The 21,245-nt window shown below is 37.0% G+C and overlaps 1 protein-coding gene across 1 annotated transcript; it reads left to right on the top strand.

Annotated features, from left to right (window-relative positions):
* Positions 1-2,407: 2,407 nt before the first annotated feature.
* LOC115928732 (low-density lipoprotein receptor-related protein 8-like) lies at positions 2,408-20,131 on the top strand. The gene is made up of 5 exons (XM_030996574.1): positions 2,408-2,486; positions 12,798-12,950; positions 18,365-18,589; positions 19,038-19,197; positions 19,936-20,131. The coding sequence occupies exons 1-5, from the start codon at positions 2,408-2,410 to the stop codon at positions 20,129-20,131; spliced, it is 813 nt and encodes a 270-aa protein (XP_030852434.1).
* Positions 20,132-21,245: the final 1,114 nt, after the last annotated feature.

Raw genomic sequence — 21,245 nt, 5'->3', positions numbered from 1 at the left:
CCCACCCCCACCCCCCCCCCCTTGAGCCAGGGGAAGAGGGTCCGTGTTCATTTTTTTCTTCAAAAAAAGGTTAAGTTATTTGGCCAGGGGATAGGGCCGGCTCCCTTCCCCGACCCCTCCCCCCCCCCCACCCGCCTAGATCCGCCACTGTGAAAGAGTACCAATTGTTTTGTTTCTTTGAAAGGTTTTTTCCCCCTTGTTCGACCCTCTTCAACACATGCACTAACATTAACGGAAGAATATTATTGCCCTACCTATACAGAAACCTCATACACTTGATTTGATGCCAGCATTTCATGCATGGCATACATAACACAAAGAAGGGCTTATCCAAGGCCTCCCTGTGTCTAAAAGCGGAACTCATATTTAAAAAATATGACAAAAGACAAACATTCGTCACGCTGCGAATCAGTAGATCTATTGAATATAGTTTGGGGTTTGTTATGCTTTTAAATCATGAATATTTCAGTCTTGTGAGTAGTCGTACTACAAGTTGTACAGACGAGGAAGCAATTGCACTCTTATTGGTTTTCTGTTAGTGGTAGCTATACCTTTCCGTATAAGGACCACAAGAAAGTGAGTATGAAGATATCTACAGGGAAAAAAATCTATTGTCTGTTTTACAAGCATTCTCCTCAAAAATGATATATAGATTGTATTTAACTCGAATTGTCAGAACGGTAGTGTAAGGATCTTAGCCGATCAAGGACCTCCGAAGTTCGGACCATTTGCAGGTTATAGGTGGACAAGTTCCTTTTGTTTGCTACATTCTCTTTTTGCCTATGGCATTAATGCTATTAGAGATATCAAATCTTCACATTTTCGAAATAGTCTTTAAAATCAGCCATGCCGCATTAGTACACATAATACTGTATTTAATAAAAGAGCCGCATGGTTTTGTTTGGGCCGATTTATTTTTAAGTTGTGTAAAATCAATATTGAGTAGATGACTACTCCTTCAACTTACTAACAGGCGTGTGTCCCGCAAATTTAGACCTTAAGTTTTCCTTTGACTTCTTAGAAAAGTATCTTATTACAATTATCGTCGAATTTATATCTGCAAAGGAATGCTTTTCATGTATTTATACCTATAGTGAATTTATGTACTTTGAAACCTAAATGCTCTTTGGTGGTATTTTACGTTAGCAATTACGGTGTGTGTTAAATGAGCTGTAGATGTGATTTGAGGTTTAGAATGATATGTTTGTATTTGTTGTCTAAGGGGGCGTAAAACAAAAATATAAAAAAACACCAGGAAACAAGGAACAACATGATGATGATCAGTTGTCCTCATGCCATATTTCTAATGATTATAATGAATACATAATAATGATAATACTAATGATGGTGATGATTATAATAATAATGTTTCTTGTTTATCCCCCCCCCCGGTAGCTTCATACGTACTTATAGTTTTCTTCGTGAGCGCCTTGCAGTCATACAAGAACTCGGCGACATTGTTGTTATCATTATCATTATTATTATTATTATTATTACAATTCTCATTATTATTATTATTATTATTATTATTATTATTATTATTATCAGTATCATTATTGTTATCATCACGTCCAAATAATCATGTATGACCTGTCAGGACCTTTATAAAATAATTTTGATTATTGAATTATATTCTGACAATATAAAAATTGCGATCTATGTATAGATCACAAACAAGTAAAAACATTTGGGAAATCGTGTTTTCTAAAGGAAAGTAGTAATGTTATCGTTATGAAATAATATATTGCTATTGTCAGTGTGTTATTATTTGTTATCAATTTAGTTTCATTACTACTATCAATTTAATGAGTATGGAAAATTATAATTCAGATAGAAAGTCTTGGATATGGAATGTTGAAGCTTCAGCATGTCTTGTCGGAAATGTATCTAAGAAAGTAATGCATTGTACCATTCGTATAGATTTTTTTTAAAGGTTAGTAAATTCGTGAAATGAAAAAGCCCTCTACTTTTAAACCAATCACTCACGATACGGTTGTTCTCCGACTGAAATGAGGAAAATCGTGTTGAATTCTCAATAAAAACTTGAGAAACATTCATCCACTAAATAGATCAATAACTATAATTGCAAGATGCCCATTTCAAATTAAAAATTCATTTTGTAATATTTTACCCATATTTGATCCATATTCATCACTAAACTGCACATTCAAAAAGTCTCATATTATTTAAACGATCGATTATCCAACAACTAAAAATAATCTTAAATCAAACTCGATTGTCAAACTTTTGACAGGTTTATAGGCATGTAGGTATTAACTCTTACCGATGCAATATAATTTAGGTTTCAAAGCGACTCATGAAAAGAAGACATCGAACGAAGCTAAAAGCGACAATTGATGTCATAATGCTAATGTTTTCTGTATAGAACTTCACTTGAGGAGTGACAATGGAAAGCTCATCTGTAGGGAATGCCCTTTACTTTGGACTTCTGGTCCTCCTTCTCCAGTTGGATCCTGCTATAAGCAGTAAGTATTATTATACAATTAATAAATAAAGTCCGTTCATGGAGTTGTCATGGTTTAGTGGTTTATTCACTTGAATATCAATGCAAGGGTTGAGGGTTAGAATCCAAGTCCGGCATTTTATGAAGACATTAATCCACAAGGTATAACTGAGCACATAGTAATGAGGATGATGATGATGCTGACGAAAATTATTATCTCAGGTTGCGGTTACTAGATGATAAGAATTATAACGAGCTCATACATGAAAGGGGAAAGGGGTGAAAAGAGTCACAACTGACATTTTCATGTTCCATATATTTTTTTCGTAATACAAAGAAATATACAATTCAAAAATCCATGTTTAATATGTGTATTATTTTTAGAAAAGGTGGCTTTGTTAGTTCACAAGTACTCATCGATTATAAAGGTTATCAAACTTTAACAAGTTTCTTATTTGTTTACACGTTATTCATAATGCTAAAAATGTGTCAGCGAATCGCACTTTTATAACGTCTTTCGTTATTGCTGTCGAAATCAAGTTACCATATTTTGTATCAAATTGGGGAACCTATAATACGATCATTAGTTGTTTCTCAATTGTGCATGTTTTTCATTGTTTGATTATGCATTCTCTTTTTAAATACTATGAATGAGACAGCCATGGAACGTGGAATGTGGAACAATAAAACAAACAAATTGAATAGAGTATTATTTTGAAAATTTCTTTCTGACACAAACTAGTGAGTCTATGGCTACATCAGTTTAAGTGGAAATCGATAATCAACATTTATCCGTTGAAACATATATTGATGATCACTTTCACTGATGACTAAATCTCTAAAGCTGAAAGCTGCCAGAGACCGCATCATAACGTTCAATAGATTAGATTAAATTCAATAATAAAATTAAAAACTACATAATTCAAACATAAGGAACGTGGGAATGCTCTTTTGTAATCTAAGATGTATATCTAATGATACAAAATATTCAAAATCACTTTTCGTCTTTTAAAACACTTATAGAAACCAAATGTACCAGCATTTACTTATTTTTGGACGATTAGGTTTTATATATATATATATAACGCGCAATAGGGAAATTTGGTGTCTTCGGGAAAATTTGAACCCCATCAATTTCTGATAGCTTGGACCCCAATGAATCCAAAAATGCAAAAAAAATTAACTTTGGCACAAAAATCCTACGGGAGCTGTTTCAGTGACATACCGTACCACACTATAAAGTGTTTCAGAAGTAGCAGGTATTATTTAACATGCATTTAGTTACCCAGCACCCTCGACAGGTTTTTGTTATGTTATGTTAAATCATGTTATCTTGTGAACATTAATGAAACATATACATGTACATAATGCGAAATTTATTGTTTTCTTTTTATTTTTTCTGGTATACTTACTGTGCTTTAGTTGATGTATCTTGCTATTATGTGCTTTTATTTTTTGGGGAAAAAATGCATTTCATTTAATTTCATTTAATTGATACAATTCAAAAGTACATTAAACAAAATCAAGGTTACAAAATTGAAGTTAACACGACATACCAAACAAAATACAAAACATTCATACACGAAGAATTCAGTTATATTGCACAGATACATATACAATACCTTTAGGAAAGAAGCAAAAATAACAACGATAGTTTTACAAGTAAATACATTTTTGTAAAGCAATCTTTTTGAACAACCCCCCCCCTCCCTCATTACACCAACGCGTTTTTTTTCTTTACACGACAGCCAGTGATTTTTACGGCTTTAATTTCAATAAACGCGCTCGTGAAGAGTCTAGTGTATAGCTAAACATGTGCATGGTAACCGTTAGGGTTAGTAATAGGTTTATAATAATCATGCAAACCCACCTTTTATCATCACATTGTTAGCTCAATCGGTAAGGACAGCGTAATACCACGTTTGAGTTGTGGGTTCGAATCTCAGTATTTATTCAGTTCTATTTTTTGCATTTATGAATAGTGAAGCAAAGCAATAAATAATCAAAGTCTTATCGTTTGTGACCTCTTTCCAAGCTTTAGTAGCTAAACTAGTTAATAGCTAGACTCTTTGCGAGCGCGTTTATTAGGCTGTCTTGTAAAGAATAAATACGCGTCCCAAATAGGAGGGGAGCGTCACCGTTCATGCAACAGCGCATAACCAAGAAAACACAAACACAGATACACACACCCACGCACCACCGTACACATACAACCACCCATGCACACACAATACCTACATAAACCATGAACCTTTGTATTAGGTTCATGCATAAACACACTGCATTATACTCATGCGCAGTGGCACTGATAAATGACACCCATCCCCTGAACTGGCTCTAGGAATGCAAATTAAATCATTAAATCTTTAATCATTTTCAAAAATAAACCATAAAAAGCAACACTCATAACGTCATATGGTTGCCATATATAAGACCCGTATTATTGATCAAAATATGTACTCAATATTTTAAACGTTGAGAAAGAAGATGTCGTTTGTTTTCTTCCAAGATCAATCGCCTACTATCCCTTATGTACCTTGTTCCTTGTTCATTTCCACAATTCTGCAAGATTTGCAAAATTGTGGCACCCTCTGGAGCCTACAACCAATGAATAATTCCCATGTTACTTAGTTCTTGAGGTTTAAGTAACTACAAGTTGAGTAAATTGATACGATGTATTTAATGTCGAATACAATCAGTATAATGTTAATGAAAATATAGTGTTGGTCAAAGCTTTGGGCATAACGTGGGACACGAAAGATTAAGTTTCTTTCTCTCTTCTCTCTTTATATCTTTTATTTGATGTTTTTCTTTTTTGGGGGATCCAGAAATGTCAAAGGAACATGAATTTAAGAATCTCACAGACTCCGTCCAGAATCTCTCTTTCTCTTTTTCTCATTCTGATGAGAAGCTGTGGGAATCCAGAGGAATCACAACTTGTATCTAGTCATTTATCCTGGCATTGAGTAAAGTGTTGAGTAAAAATATTGGACCCTACACATTGAAGTTATGCTCAAGTCTGGATTTCAACTTCCTTATATTTCTTTGTTTTGGGCAGTACGTTGGAAATTATGAATCAAAACTTTAGAAAATTTGATAGGTAAGTGGATATATGTTTATCGTTTATTGTTAAAAGCCTATCTCTCTCTTTACAAAACAAAACCACACGTTTTGAATCTGAATATGAGAGTGTCAAATTTGGTGTAGTGAAAGTTTTGGTTTTCGCAAATAATACAATATGCAAATTGGAGTTCTTTTATACTAGAGTAGGACAGGAAGCATCAACCTTTGTTAATTAAATTAGTTGAACAGATTTACAGGCAGTTTAAACATGGAGATGTTTCCTAGACCCAACGAAAAAATACAAGTGATAATTTGCTTTACTGAATACATGTAAATGTGACATCACATAGCTCTTTAATAATTCCATGAATACCTTACACATAACATGTTTCAGTATTTATGTTCCTACTGTGCGTATCGGGGAGTTCATGTTGAATGGGGATAATTGTAAAAGATCCATCCAATGTACTATGAGCCAGTTCGAAGACGCTATTTGTGCATGGGCAGATAAAGTTCATTTATACAAAACTATGAATACCCATCGAGACAAATGCTCGATAAATGTTCATGAAAATTATATAAACACCATTCACTTATGGAACGACTGTATTAAATGATATAGGCTCTAGTTGTAATTACGTTTTATGTGAAAGTCTTGATATAAGCCTTTTTCGAGACTCAACATGACATATTTTAACAACGGGTCTGCATTCAGTTTCGATATTTGCTGTTGATCAGTCTTACCAGACTCAGGAATAGGTCAGTAAGAAGGTCCAAATATTCTGTTTAGGATGACAAACGAAAGTGTTCATAAGGCATCTCCATCTGTTTGGCTGTAATATAATCTAAAATACACAAAGTGTGAATTCCTTTTTCGTAAATAAAAGACATGTCGTTATTTTTTGTATGTGCTTCCAACTTATCAGTCTTTATCATTTCTATTTTTGTTAGTATTATTATAATTATTAGTTTGGTTATTTTCATTACTATTATTATCAGGTGGGCTGTATAACGTACAGACCACCTTATAATTTCGTTAGAATTGCCTTTATCAGGTTGGCTGTATAACGTACAGACCACCTTATAATTTCGTTAGAATTGCCTTTATTTATTTATTTATTCTTTATTTTTCTTATTTCTAACCACTTTTTTGTGGACAAGATAACTTGAAAATGGCTGGATCAAATGCCTTGAAATTTAGCACACATATGTATAGGCATATGTACAAAGCACAGAATTTTTTTCAACTTTGACCTTGACTGATGACGTCATCTAGGCGCCATTTTGTAAAATTTTACGAAAATATACTCATGATCATATCTTCATAACCAAAAGGTATTTCTCATTCATATTTTACATGATCAAGGTCAATATCCGTCCGGTCAATGGCAGGTCAAATAACGCGCGCATGCGCGTACGTCTGCGCGTCAATGCGCGCGTTAAATTTTGAAATGCTCAAAATCGTTTCAAAATCATTTTGCATACGTTTTAGGCCATTCTAAGCATTTTATAAAAAAATCGCGCACACGCACATGCGTGCGCGTTTTCGTGCGTAAAACTATTGCACAACATAGAATTGCCATTTTTTCTTTCATAATATTCCACATATTTTTACAAACAAATTGATAGCATGTTTATCTCTTTATGACTATTAATGACGGAATGATCGACCGTTAAACATAAATTTCTGTGCGCGCGAGCTCTTGTAATACAAAGCATATATGGGCAAAAACATGCCTATGCAAAATCCATTGTAGCTCTTTAGGATGCAAGGTGACCCCAATTTTTTTCATATTTTGATTGAGTATGAATCGGAGATATGATTGCATGTCTCATTTGACCCTCAATTAACTCATGACGTCATCATAATGGCCTCCGAACTCAAAATTTCAATTTGCATATTATGACGTCAGCATATTTTTGGAAAATTGGTTGTATCTTTGTAAAATTGATCGATTTTCTTCAAAATTTTGATATGTTCTAGCTGAGACAATTCTCTACAAATCTTGTTACAACGATTTTTTCATTTTGACAAAGGCATCATGGCGTATTTGGGCGATTAAAGGAGGCATGTCAATGTTTCACATTTTGCGTGTATTCTCTATGGGACATGACTTTTTCTCAAAACTTGATTCTACATTCTCGTCTTTCGCGAGCAATATCTACGTCGTTTTAGCTTCATTTACGCTGAACTTCGAGTATGTTGTAGCTGAGACAAAAAGCAATCTCAAATGTACCCTTCATTTTGTCTCAATTTTTGTTGGATCAGCCCACCTATACTTGTTCCAAACAAGTATTACAAATCTAGTTATTAGGTGGGCTGTATCTAAAACAGACCACCTTATAATTTTGTTAAAATTGCCTTTATCAGGTGGGCTGTATAACGTACAGACCACCTTATAATTTCGTTAGAATTGCGTTTATTTATTATCAGGTGGGCTGTATAACGTACAGACCACCTTATAATTTCGTTAGAATTGCCTTTATTTATTATATATTTTTCTTATTTCTAACCACTTTTTTGTGAACAAGATAACTTGGAAATGGCTCAATCAAATGCCTAGAAATTTGGCACACATATGTATAGACATATGTACAAAGCACAATAACGTTTTCAACATTGACCTTCACTGATGACGTCATCTAGGCGCCATTTTGTAAAATTTTACGAAAATCAACTCATGATCATATCTTCATAACCAAAAGGTATTTCTCGTTCATATTTATCATGATCAAGGTCAATATCCGTCCGGTCAATGAAAGGTCAAATAACGCGCGCGTGCGCGTACGTCCGCGCGTCAATGCGCGCGCAAAATTTTGAAATGCTCAAAATCGTCTGAAAATCATTTTGCATACGTTTTAGCCCATTCTAAGCATTTTATAAAAAATCGCGCGTACGAGCATGCGCGCGCGTTTTCGCGCGTAAAACTTTTGCACAACATTGAATTGCCTTTTTTTTTTCTTTCATAATATACCACATATATTTACAAACATATTGATACCATGTTTGTCTCTTTATGACTATTAATAACGGAATGATCGACCGTTTAACATAAATCTCCATGCGCGCGAGCTCTTGTAATACATAGCATATATGGGCAAAAACACGCCTATACAAAATCCATTGTAGCTCTTTAGGATGCAAGGTGACCCCAATTTGTTTTCATATTTTAAAAGAGTATGATTCGGAAATATTGTTTCATGTCTCATTTGACCCTCAATTAACTCATGACGTCATCATAATGGCCTCCGAACTCAAAATTCCAATTTGCATATTATGACGTCAGCATATTTATGGAAAATTGATTGTATCTCTGTAAATATTGATCAATTTTCTTCCAAATTTTAATATGTTCTAGCTGAGACAAATTTCTACAAATGCAGTCAGTACTATTCTTCATTTTGACAAAGGTATCATGGCGTATTTTTGCGATTAAAGGAGGCATGTCAATTTTTCACATTTTGCGTGTATTCTCTATGGGACATGACTTTTTCTCAAAACTCGATTCTACATTCCCGTCTTTCGCGGGCAACATCTACGTCATTTTAGCTTCATTTACGCTGAACTTCGAGTATGATGTAGCTGAGACAAAAAGCTTTCTCAAATGTGCCCTTCATTTTGTCTAAAATGTTAGCTGGACCAGCCCACCTATACTTGTACCAAACAAGTATTACAAATCTAGTTATATATTTTTCTTATTTCTAACCACTTTTTTGTGAACAAGATAACTTGGAAATGGCTCAATCAAATGCCTAGAAATTTGGCACACATATGTATAGACATATGTACAAAGCACAATAACGTTTTCAACATTGACCTTCACTGATGACGTCATCTAGGCGCCATTTTGTAAAATTTTACGAAAATCAACTCATGATCATATCTTCATAACCAAAAGGTATTTCTCGTTCATATTTATCATGATCAAGGTCAATATCCGTCCGGTCAATAAAAGGTCAAATAACGCGCGCGTGCGCGTACGTCCGCGCGTCAATGCGCGCGCAAAATTTTGAAATGCTCAAAATCGTCTGAAAATCATTTTGCATACGTTTTAGGCCATTCTAAGCATTTTATAAAAAATCGCGCGTACGAGCATGCGCGCGCGTTTTCGCGCGTAAAACTTTTGCACAACATTGAATTGCCTTTTTTTTTTCTTTCATAATATACCACATATATTTACAAACATATTGATACCATGTTTGTCTCTTTATGACTATTAATAACGGAATGATCGACCGTTTAACATAAATCTCCATGCGCGCGAGCTCTTGTAATACATAGCATATATGGGCAAAAACACGCCTATACAAAATCCATTGTAGCTCTTTAGGATGCAAGGTGACCCCAATTTGTTTTCATATTTTAAAAGAGTATGATTCGGAAATATTGTTTCATGTCTCATTTGACCCTCAATTAACTCATGACGTCATCATAATGGCCTCCGAACTAAAAATTCCAATTTGCATATTATGACGTCAGCATATTTATGGAAAATTGATTGTATCTCTGTAAATATTGATCAATTTTCTTCCAAATTTTAATATGTTCTAGCTGAGACAATTTTCTACAAATGCAGTCAGTACTATTCTTCATTTTGACAAAGGTATCATGGCGTATTTTTGCGATTAAAGGAGGCATGTCAATTTTTCACATTTTGCGTGTATTCTCTATGGGACATGACTTTTTCTCAAAACTCGATTCTACATTCCCGTCTTTCGCGGGCAACATCTACGTCATTTTAGCTTCATTTACGCTGAACTTCGAGTATGATGTAGCTGAGACAATTAGCTATCTCAAATGTGCCCTTCATTTTGTCTAAAATGTTAGCTGGACCAGCCCACCTATACTTGTACCAAACAAGTATTACAAATCTAGTTTATTTTTCTTATTTCGACCAACTTTTTTTGTGAACAAGATAACTTCAAAATGGTTCAATCAAATACCTTGTAATTTGGCACACATATGTATAGGCATTAGAACAAAACACAGAAAATTGTTCAACCTTGACCTTGACTGATGACGTCATCTAGGCGCCATTTTGTGAAATTTTCTGAAAAAACACTCATGATCATATCTTCATAACCAAAAGGCCATTTCTCATTCATATTAATCATAATCAAGGTCAATATCCGTCCGGTCAATTTCAGGTCAAAAAACGCGCGCGTGCGCGTACGTCCGCGCGTCAATGCGCGCGCAAAATTTTAAAATGCTCAAAATCGTCTCAAATTTATTTTGCATACGTTTCAGGTCATTTTAAGCAATTTATAAAAAAATCGCGCACACGCGCATGCGTGCGCGTTTTCGCGCGTAACACCATTACACAACGCAGAATCGCCATTTTTTTTCTTTCATGATAAATCCCATATTGGTTTAAACAATTTGATACCATGTTCATCTCTTTATGACTATGAATATTAAGATGAGCGTCCATTCAAGATAAATGTCCGTGCGCGCGAGCTCTTATAATACATAGCATATATGGGCAAAAACATGCCTATACAAAATCCATTATAGCTCTTTAAAATGCACCGAGACCCTCAATTTTTTTCCATATTCTGATAGAGTATGAGTCGGAGATATGATTTCATGTCTCATTTGGCCATTAAGTGTATCGTGACATCATCACAATGGCCTTGGAACTCAAAATACGAATTTGCATATTATGACGTCAGCATATTTATGTAAAATTGATTGTATCTCTGTAAATATTGATCAATTTTCTTCAAAATTTCGATATGTTGTAGCTAAGACAATTCTCTACAAGCGCAGTAATAACCATTTTTCATTTTGATGACGTCATCGTAGTGAAAATCTCGATTAAAGGCCTCATGTCAAACATTTCATAATTTGCGTTATCCCTATAGTAGGTGAATTTCGTTCACGTCATGAAACTACATGATATTGTTTTTTAAGAATTTTTAAGCAGTATCTCGCTTATTTTTGCTCTAGTTTGTCTCAAATTTAAGTTGACCAGCCCACCTATACTTGTTCCAAACAAGTATTATATGTCTAGTTTATTATTATTCTTTATTTTTCTTATTTCTAACCACTTTTTTGTGGACAAGATAACTTGAAAATGGCTGAATCAAATACCTTGAAATTTGGCACACATATGTATAGGCATATGTAAAAAGCACAGAATTTTTTTCAACCTTGACCTTGACTGATGACGTCATCTAGGCGCCATTTTGTAAAATGTTACGAAAATCAACTCATGATCATATCTTCATAACCTAAAGGTATTTTTCATTCATATTTATCATGGTCAAGGTCAATATCCGTCCGGTCAATTGCAGGTCAAATAACGCGCGCGTCAATGCGCGCGTAAAATTTTGAATGCTCAAAATCGTCTCAAAATCGTTTTGCATACGTTTTAGGCCATTCGAAGCATTTTATAAAAAATCGCGCACACGCGCATGCGCGCGCGTTTTCGCGCGTAAAACTTTTGCACAACATAGAATTGCCTTTTTCTTTCTTTCATAATATTCCACATATATTTACAAACAAATTGATACTACGTTGGTCTCTTTATGACTATTAATAATGGATTGATCGACCGTTAAGCAAAAATTTCCGTGCGCGCGAGCTCTTGTAATACATTGCAAATATGGGCAAAAACATGCCTATACAAAATCCATTGTAGCTCTTTAGAATGCAAGGTGACCCCAATTTGTTTTCATATTTTAATAGAGTATGATTCGGAGATATTGTTTCATGTCTCATTTGACCCTCAATTAACTCATGACGTCATCATAATGGCCTCCGAACTCAACATTTCAATTTGCATATTATGACGTCAGCATATTTATGGAAAAGTGATTGTATCTCTGTAAATATTGATCAATTTTCTTCCAAATTTTGATATGTTTTAGCTGAGACAATTTTTAACAAATATTGTTGTACACGATTTTTCATTTTGACAAAAGCATCATGACGTATTTTTACGATTAAAGGAGGCATGTCAATTTTTCTAATTTTGCATGTATTCTCTATGGGACATGACTTTTTCTCAAAACTGGATTCTACATTCCCGTCTTTCGCAAGCAATATCTACGTCGTTTTAGCTTCATTTACGCTGAACTTCGAGTATGTTGTAGCTGAGACAATTAGCTATCTCAAATTTATCCTTCATTTTGTCTCAATTTTGTGTTGGATCAGCCCACCTATACTTGTTCCAAACAAGTATTACAAATCTAGTTATTATTATTATTACTATTATTATTGTTATCATTACCTCCATTATTGCTTATGTTGTTACCTCACCTGCAGGCGATGCTTCCGAAAGGCAGACAGGAGAAGATTGTCTAGTAGATAAGTTCACATGCAATGATACGGTCTGCATACCAATATCATGGAGATGTGATGGACTAGTAGACTGTGACGACGAGCTGGATGAAGCCAGCTGCTATTCTGATGAACCTGGTCAGAATAATAATGATATTAACCTTTAATATGCCTGGATTTGTGTACTGAATTTAGAAAGGAAACTTAGAAGCTATATTAAATGCCTCCCAAACTGTTCAATTTATCAATCCTGTCAACGTATGTTTATTCACTTGACTCTCAATCCAAAGAGTAAGGGTTCGAATCTCATCCTGGCACTTACAAACATCTTTTGGCAAGACTTTAATCAAAATTTGTCACTCTCCATCTAGTTGTAAATGCGTACCTGACAATTGCTGGAGTAATTATAATTGCAGTACTCGTAGGAAGAGCAGTATAAATGGTTCTAGGACAATTACCCCCTGGGCAATCACCCCCCGGAAAGTTACCCCCCGGAAAACTACCCCCCAAGGACAATTACCCCCCGGAGAATTACCCCCCGAGGACAATAACCCCCTAAGGACAATTACCCCCCGGAAAATTCCCCCCCGGAAAATTACCCCCCGGAGAATTACCCCCCGAGGACAATTACCCCCCAAGGACAATTACCCCCCGGAAAATTACCCCCCGGAGAATTACCCCCCGAGGACAACTACCCCCGAGGACAATTACCCCCTGAGGACAACTACCCCCGAGGACAATTACCCCCCAAGGACAATTACCCCCCGGAAAACTACCCCTTGAGGAATTACCCCACGAGGACAATTACCCGCCCCCGAGGACAATCCCCCCCCCCCCCGGGGGACAATCAGGATTCAATAGCAAAAGACGATCTGACACGTTGAGAGATGCTGTGAAGGCTACGAGCCCATAAAATCCCGTGCATGAACCCACATTCATTCAAATACTTGCGCGTGATCTTCCTCATTACTACACATTTTTCTTTAACTACAATGTATGCAACAACACTGTGGTTGCTGTTTTCTACGAAGGATTTCTCTTGTGCAGCGTTATTTTAACTTTTTGTTCGACACGATGCCCTCTTAAGTAATGAAAAGTTTCGCCCAATCTTAAATTCTTCACAAACTATTTATTTTGCATCACTCTGGCAATCGTCAAGTGCTATGTACACACGTATGGGCACATTTGTTTCTTGATTTAGTGAACGAGCAAGAAAAACAAGGACAAGACATTTTCGAAATGGTAAAACATAATGTTGTAATCAACACACTAGCACAGATTTAAGGTATGCGGGCGCCTCACCGCCGAATGTACACGAATATAAAGTGAAATATTCGGTCATGACCTTGATACATGAATATGAGGATATTCGGGCCTCTCGTTGCCTTGATTCATCATGTTTATAATTGTGATGAGTGTGGTAACAATGTAATGTCGAAATAAAAGATATATATTCGCAAAATATTGTCAGCGAGCGAGGAAGAAAGACATTTTATTATTTGTTTACATTTTATTTTCTCATGAAAATAAATACTCTACCCGTTTCTGATATTTGTTTTTCACAAAATCAACGTTTGCCAACAAAAATTGTCATGTAACTAACATTCTCTTGCGGCACCCCAGTTGAAAAAACGCTGCTCTGGAATTACAAAATCATTGAGATGAATGTACCCAAGTGCGGATACTTATTTTCTTTTAATATGGCACCGTACATACCATATATTTAACTTGAAGGCAATTTTTATTTCAAAATAAATTACAGTACAAGAAAACATATTTTAGTTCACCATGACAACAGAAATATATATATATATATATATATATATTACATTACATTACATTACATTTATAAACATGAAGAGAACCTTAATTTTGGAATAGATCATGGATGAGGGCCCATTATACATACAAAGACAAATATACGATCAGCTGATTAGAAAAGTTACAGAGGATGCATAAATAATGATATCTTACATCCTAATTTCTTTGTTGGGCCATTTGGGGGAGACTAGCTGTATTAACGCGTACTCATCTGCGCGCAATGTATTGTTAAATTTCTAAGAAATGTAAATTCCGTACTTTGATTTGATACATGCGTCTTCTGGCAATTGAATTCGATTTGATACATGCATTTTCTGGCAATTGAATTTGATTCAATACACGTGGCATATTAAGTCATACTTCACAAAGGTGGAATGGATACAGAGCGAGAGGGGTGGTTGAAATCTCCTCCTAGGAGGATACATGTACATCAAGCAAAAAGATTTGGCAGATGGGTACGAGGGCTTTGAATGTGAGCTACGAATATAAATATAATTTATACACAACCCCTGTACGAAACAAATCTATTCCGTCATAAATAACTAAGAAAATGAAAGTTCATGACATTTTCTCTAAATAGCAATTTGAAGAGGAGCTCGCATTATACGTCACAGTGTTACAAATTCCCTGGGTGTGATTGTCCTCGGGCCGCGGTAATGGTGTTTCGAGGGGGGGGGGTAATTGTCCTCGGGGGGTAGTTGTCCTCGGGTGGTAATTGTCCTCGGGGATAGTTGTCCTCGGGGGGTAATTGTCCTGGGGGTAGTTGTCCTCGGGGGTAATTGTCCTCGGGGGGTAATTGTCCTCGGGGGTAGTTGTCCTCTGGGGTTATTCTCCGGGGGGTAATTTTCCGGGGGGTAATTGTCCTTGGGGGGTAATTGTCCTCGGGGGGTAATTCTCCGGGGGGTAATTTTCCGGGGGGTAATTGTCCTTGGGGGGTAATTGTCCTCGGGGGGTAATTCTCCGGGGGGTAAATTTCCAGGGGGTAATTGTCCTTGGGGGGTAGTTTTCCGGGGGGTAATTTTCCGGGGGGTGATTGCCCAGGGGGTAATTGTCCTGATACGGTATAAATACTTTTGCAGCTTCCCTGGGTAAATAGGATCCCATAAATCAGTGACATTATTCTTATTATCATCATTATTATCATCATTATCATTATTATCATTATCAGTATCAGAAGTAGTGGTAGTAGTAGTAGTAGTAGTAGTAGTAATATTAGTATCAGAAGTAGTAGCATACTTATAATTAATCGTATCAGGACAATTACCCCCTGGGCAATCACCCCCCGGGCAATTACCCCCCGGAAAACTACCCCCCGTAGGACGATTACCCCCCGGAAAATTACCCCCGGAGAATTACCCCCCGGGGACAATTACCTCCCAAGGACAACTACCCCCCGGAAAATTACCCCCCGGAGAATTACCCCCCGAGGACAATTACCCCCCGAGGACAATTACCCCCCGAGGACAACTACCCCCGCGGACAATTACCCCCCGAGGACAACTACCCCCGAGGACAACTACCCCCGCGGACAATTACCCCCCGAGGACAACTACCCCCAAGGACAATTACCCCCATGGACACTACTGGGCATGGTGGCTCAGTGGTTACGGCGCCCGCCTCATGAACGGGAGGTTGTGAGTTCGAACCCCGGCCGAGTCATACCAAAGACTTATAACAATGGGACCTTCTGCCTTCTCGCTAGGCGCTCAGCATATTAGATTGGAGAAGGGTAGTAATAACATATTATGTTATGCAGGGCCCGCTGGAAGAGCAGTTTCATAACTGAAGTGGCTACCCTGGGTAAATAAAACGTTATTATTATTATTATTATTATTATTATTATTATTACCAGCGAGGACAACTACCCCCCACGAAAACTACCCCCGAGGACAATTAACCCCCGAGGACAACTACCCCTCCCCCCTCCGAGGACAATAACCCCCGGAGGACAACTACCCCCAATGACAATCACCCCCGAGGAATTTATAACACTGTGACGTATAACGCAAGCTTCTCTCCAAATTGCTATTTACAGAAAATTGCATAAATTTTAATTTTCTTTTTTATTTATGAATTTCATTTCAGTCTTTTCAAATTATTCAATTCGATATGGGGGTGGAGGTTGCCCAATTCCCCTGTAGTTTTGCTACCGAGTAAAGAACAGAAATTACATTTCTTTGAAATTGAACAATACATTGCGCGCAGATGAGTACGCGTTACAGCCTCTCCCACCATCAATGGCACAACAAAGAAATTAGGATGTAAGATTTCCTTTATGCATCCTCTTTAACTTTTTTAATCAGCTGATCGTGTATTTGTCTTTGTATGTATAATGGGCCCTCATCCATGCCATGATCCATAATTAAGGTTTTCTTCACGTTATCTATTATTTCTGTTGTCATGCTGAAGTGTAGTATGCTTTCGTGTACGTTAAATTATTTTGAAATAGAAATTGCCTTTAAGTTATATGTACGGTGCCATGTCAAAAGAAAATAAATATCCGCTCTCTGGTCATTCATCTCATTTGATTTTGTAACGCCAGCACAGCATTTTTCAACCGGGGAGCCGTAAGAGAATGATTTGGAAAACATTGATTTGTAAAAAACATCAAATACCAGAACCGGTTAAAATATGTAATTACATGAGAAAATAAAACTTTGAAGATACTAAAGTGTCTTCCTTTCTCGCTCGCTGACAATATTTTGACAGCAAGGTAAATAAGGGCAACGAGAGCCCCAAATATCCTCAAATTCGTGTATCAAGATCATGACCGAATATATCACTTTTTATTTATGTACATTTGGCGGCAAGGTGCCCGCATACAGTACTTTAAATAGTTTCTAGTGTGTGAATTACAAACGAATTTTTTACCAGTTTGAAAATGTATTCTCTTTTTTTATTCTTAAATGTGCATAGTACTTGACGAGAGTCAGAGTCATGCAAAATTAATAATCTATAAAGACTTTGGGATTTGGGAGAAACTTTTTATTTCTTATTTATATAAGAGGGTACCGTGACTAACAAAAGGTTAAAATAACGCTGCTCCAGAGAAATGTATTTCTATGCATTTTGAAAAGCGCTGGACAATTACCTAAAACTTACATCCTTCGTGGAAATTAGCAACCGCACTGGCGTTGCATAAATTATAATAAAAGGGAAATGTGTAGTATAATGAGGAAGACAACGTGATATAGTATTTGAAAGAATATGGGTTCATGCAGGGGATCTTATGGGCTCGTAGCCATCTCTCAATGTGTCAGATCGTCTTTTGCTATTGATTCCTGATTGTCCACGGGGGTAGTTGTCCTCGGAGGATAATTGTAATCGGAGGAATTGTTCTCGGGGGGTAATTATCATCGGGGCGTAGTTGTCCTCGGGGGGGGGGGGGGGGGGGAGGGGGGTAATTGTCCTCGGGGGGGGGGGGGGCAATTGCCTATGAGGTAATTGTCCTCGGGGGGTAATTGTCCTAGGGGATAATTGTCCTCGGGGGGTAATTGTCCTAGGGGGTAGTTGTCCTCGGGGGTAATTCTCCGGGGGGTTATTTTCCGGGGGGTAATTGTCCTTGGGGGGTAGTTGTCCTCGGGGGTGATTCTCCGGGGGGTAATATTCCAGGGGGTAATTGTCCTTTGAGGGTAGTTTTCCGGGGGGTAATTTTCCGGGGGGTGATTGCCCAGGGGGTAATTGTCCTAGAACCATAATTAATATCATTATTATTATCATAATCATTACAGATTCCATCGTCTTCGTAACCGACTTAGACGAAGGTGCGATATTCATGGCAACAACGACTAACCTCACCTTCACCCAGCTGCCCTTGACTGGTCTTCAAACTCCCGTTGCCGTTGATTATGACCCAGTGAACGGCATCGTCTACTGGACAGATAGTTATAACCGTTCAATAAGCTCGGCACACATTGATGGGACTAACCAGAAAACAGTTATAGATGGGCTCGGAAGTAAGTTGGCCAACATTTTTTGTTCCTTAGATCTTACATACTTGGCCTGGAGATTTGTCATGATTAACATGATTTTTGGCGAAACGAATTCGTGGAATTTGAGTTAAGAAAAATACGCCAGTCACAACGTAGCGATAACCTAACCAGGGAGAAAACAGCCTCTGAAATATAAGATGAAAACTGAATGGTTAGTTTTGTGTTAGCATAATATTTGCGATCGCACGTGCATCTTTTCTCCCAATTCTTGATTCAAACTCTATCTCTCTCTTTCTCTCTCCTAATACATCACGGGAATAGAATGGCATTTTCTTCGATAAACACAGAAAAATTCTTCACCACTTTACAATCCAATCAAATTCGACAAAGGTTGAAAAACAGTTTACACATTGATAGCACCTCATCCTGTTAAAAAACGGTCATTATCGTGCCTCAATTGTTACCCCTTCAGCACCCGATGGGATGTACTTTGATGTTCAAACCAAGACCATATATTGGACTGATGCACTTCACAACACGATAGAAGCAGTGAACCCCAATGGCACAGGCAGACATAACATTCTTTCAGGCCTGGATAAACCGAGAGCGATAATCATTGTATCAACCAACAGGTTTTATTTTGATATTGCTTCTCGATTTGCGATTGACTTTATTAGAAGTAGATGTGCTGTGGTCTAGACCAGTGGAAAAGTCGCCGGACTGTGGATATCATGGTTTGTGTTCGAGTCCCGCCGCGGCACTTATGTCCGGGTGTAGTAAATAGGTGCTTGGATGGAAGTTATTCCTTCAATGCTTTTAGTGCCTTAGGGCAACAAGGCTAAAAACCAGGGTAATGATATTTTACTGTGTAGGAAGGAGCCTTTAATATCCATTGAGATAGACATTAATATGAGCACAATGTCTGTTAAGAGCAAGAAGGGCGTTAACTCTTTGTTAAAGTATATGAAATAACACCCTTCTGGCCTCAAGCAGAAATACAATAAATCGCATTGTCATAACCTGTGCAGCCATAGCTTTTGACAAACATTGATTTAGAAACAACCAATCATAAAGTTTAGGTCATTCATTAATTTAACATATAAGGCGCCAAATACATCAAAACATCAAGGAGCATAGTAAAAAAAAATGTAACGATGTACCTTTCTTAGCCCTTGTTGCCTGATTCGGTGAGCCAGAGTCATGTTGGTCGTTTCATAACTCAAAATTTCTTCTTAAAACAATAATGAATTACGAAGGGACAAGTTAAAATCCCAGCCTTTTCAATTTAAAATATTGTCTGTACATGAATAAATTCAATTTGATTATTAAACTACTTGATAAGATGATAAATGAGCCTTATCTAATTTCAGAATGATTTATTGGACGGAATGGGGAGATTCTCCAAAAATAGAATTGTGCGACCTCAACGGCAAGAATCGGCAGGTTCTTATCGACACAGGTCTGGGCTGGCCTAACGGTATCACATATGATAGAGGAGGTGAGTTTGAAATGCTGTCCACATTATTTCACCCAATGGGACCAAACCTATGGTTGGAACTAGTCTAAAACAAACACCATAATCAATGGAAGCAGGATTCATTCGCTTAGATTTGCTAGATTTTTTGATTTAGGGACTCTTCTACTATTACTCTCCTACAAATTTGGGGTTTCCAGGTCGAAAATGAAATTTTAAATAATTGTTTCCTTTTCTCATGTACCATCTACTCTGGACCCAGCCCCGCTATAATACACACACAATCTAATGGAGCTATTCGAATGGGAACAACCATGCTGGTTTTCAAGTTTACTTCAAGTAAACTTGTACAGTCATGTAAGATTTGTGTACAAGAACAAGGACTAAGAAATTGTACAAATATTGAAAATGAACTGGAAATGAAACTCTGTCGTCAGCAAAAATGAAGGATTCTTGAATGATTTCAAAACAATGGACTGTACGATTGATCAAACGTACAATCAATCACTAAATATTGTGTTACAGGGCCCGGATCTCAACTTTATTTTGATTTTCTGTCCAGGTTCACGGCTCTATTGGTGCGACGCTCTCTTGGACAAGATCGAATCCTCAGACCTCTATGGCAATGACCGTAAGCTCATTCTAGATAATTCCCATGGTACGCTCCTTCATCCATTTGATATTATCTTCCACCATGGAACTCTGATGTGGACCGATTGGCACCTCGATGGTATAGGGGTAAATGAAGGTTCTCAGCATGCATGGCCAAAGAATTATATTCTACCAGGGCGCTTTTCGCGACCAGGAGGCTTCCATGTATTTGAGGGTAAGAGTAGATTCATATCAAATTGTGTTTTATACATTTAAAATTAAATCGTTCACTTTCAGATCTAATAGAACTAATGAAAACACCGTTTCACTGAGTATAAAATATTGATTATATAGTGTTTATGTAGAGGTGTCGTGGTCTAGTGGTAATGTCTTCCGACTGTGGATCACATGGTTCGCGGTTCTAGTCCCACCACAAGATAATGATTTATATTTGCCACTCTTTACCTAGGTGATATAAATTAATATAAATTTATCGAATGCCGTAGCGCCTTATCAGGGCTGCTCGGCTGATGCCGTAATAATAGTACAGTGCTCAGAAACATCATTATTTAGCGGTCTATGAATGTTACTATTATTATTATTGTTATAATTCAG

This window comes from Strongylocentrotus purpuratus, unplaced genomic scaffold (assembly GCF_000002235.5).
Source record: "Strongylocentrotus purpuratus isolate Spur 01 unplaced genomic scaffold, Spur_5.0 spur5_scaffold_3, whole genome shotgun sequence".
Classification (NCBI taxonomy): Eukaryota; Metazoa; Echinodermata; class Echinoidea; order Camarodonta; family Strongylocentrotidae; genus Strongylocentrotus; species Strongylocentrotus purpuratus.
The sequence above is the reverse complement of the archived record's forward strand: the minus strand, read 5'-3'. Positions and strand labels throughout refer to the sequence as shown.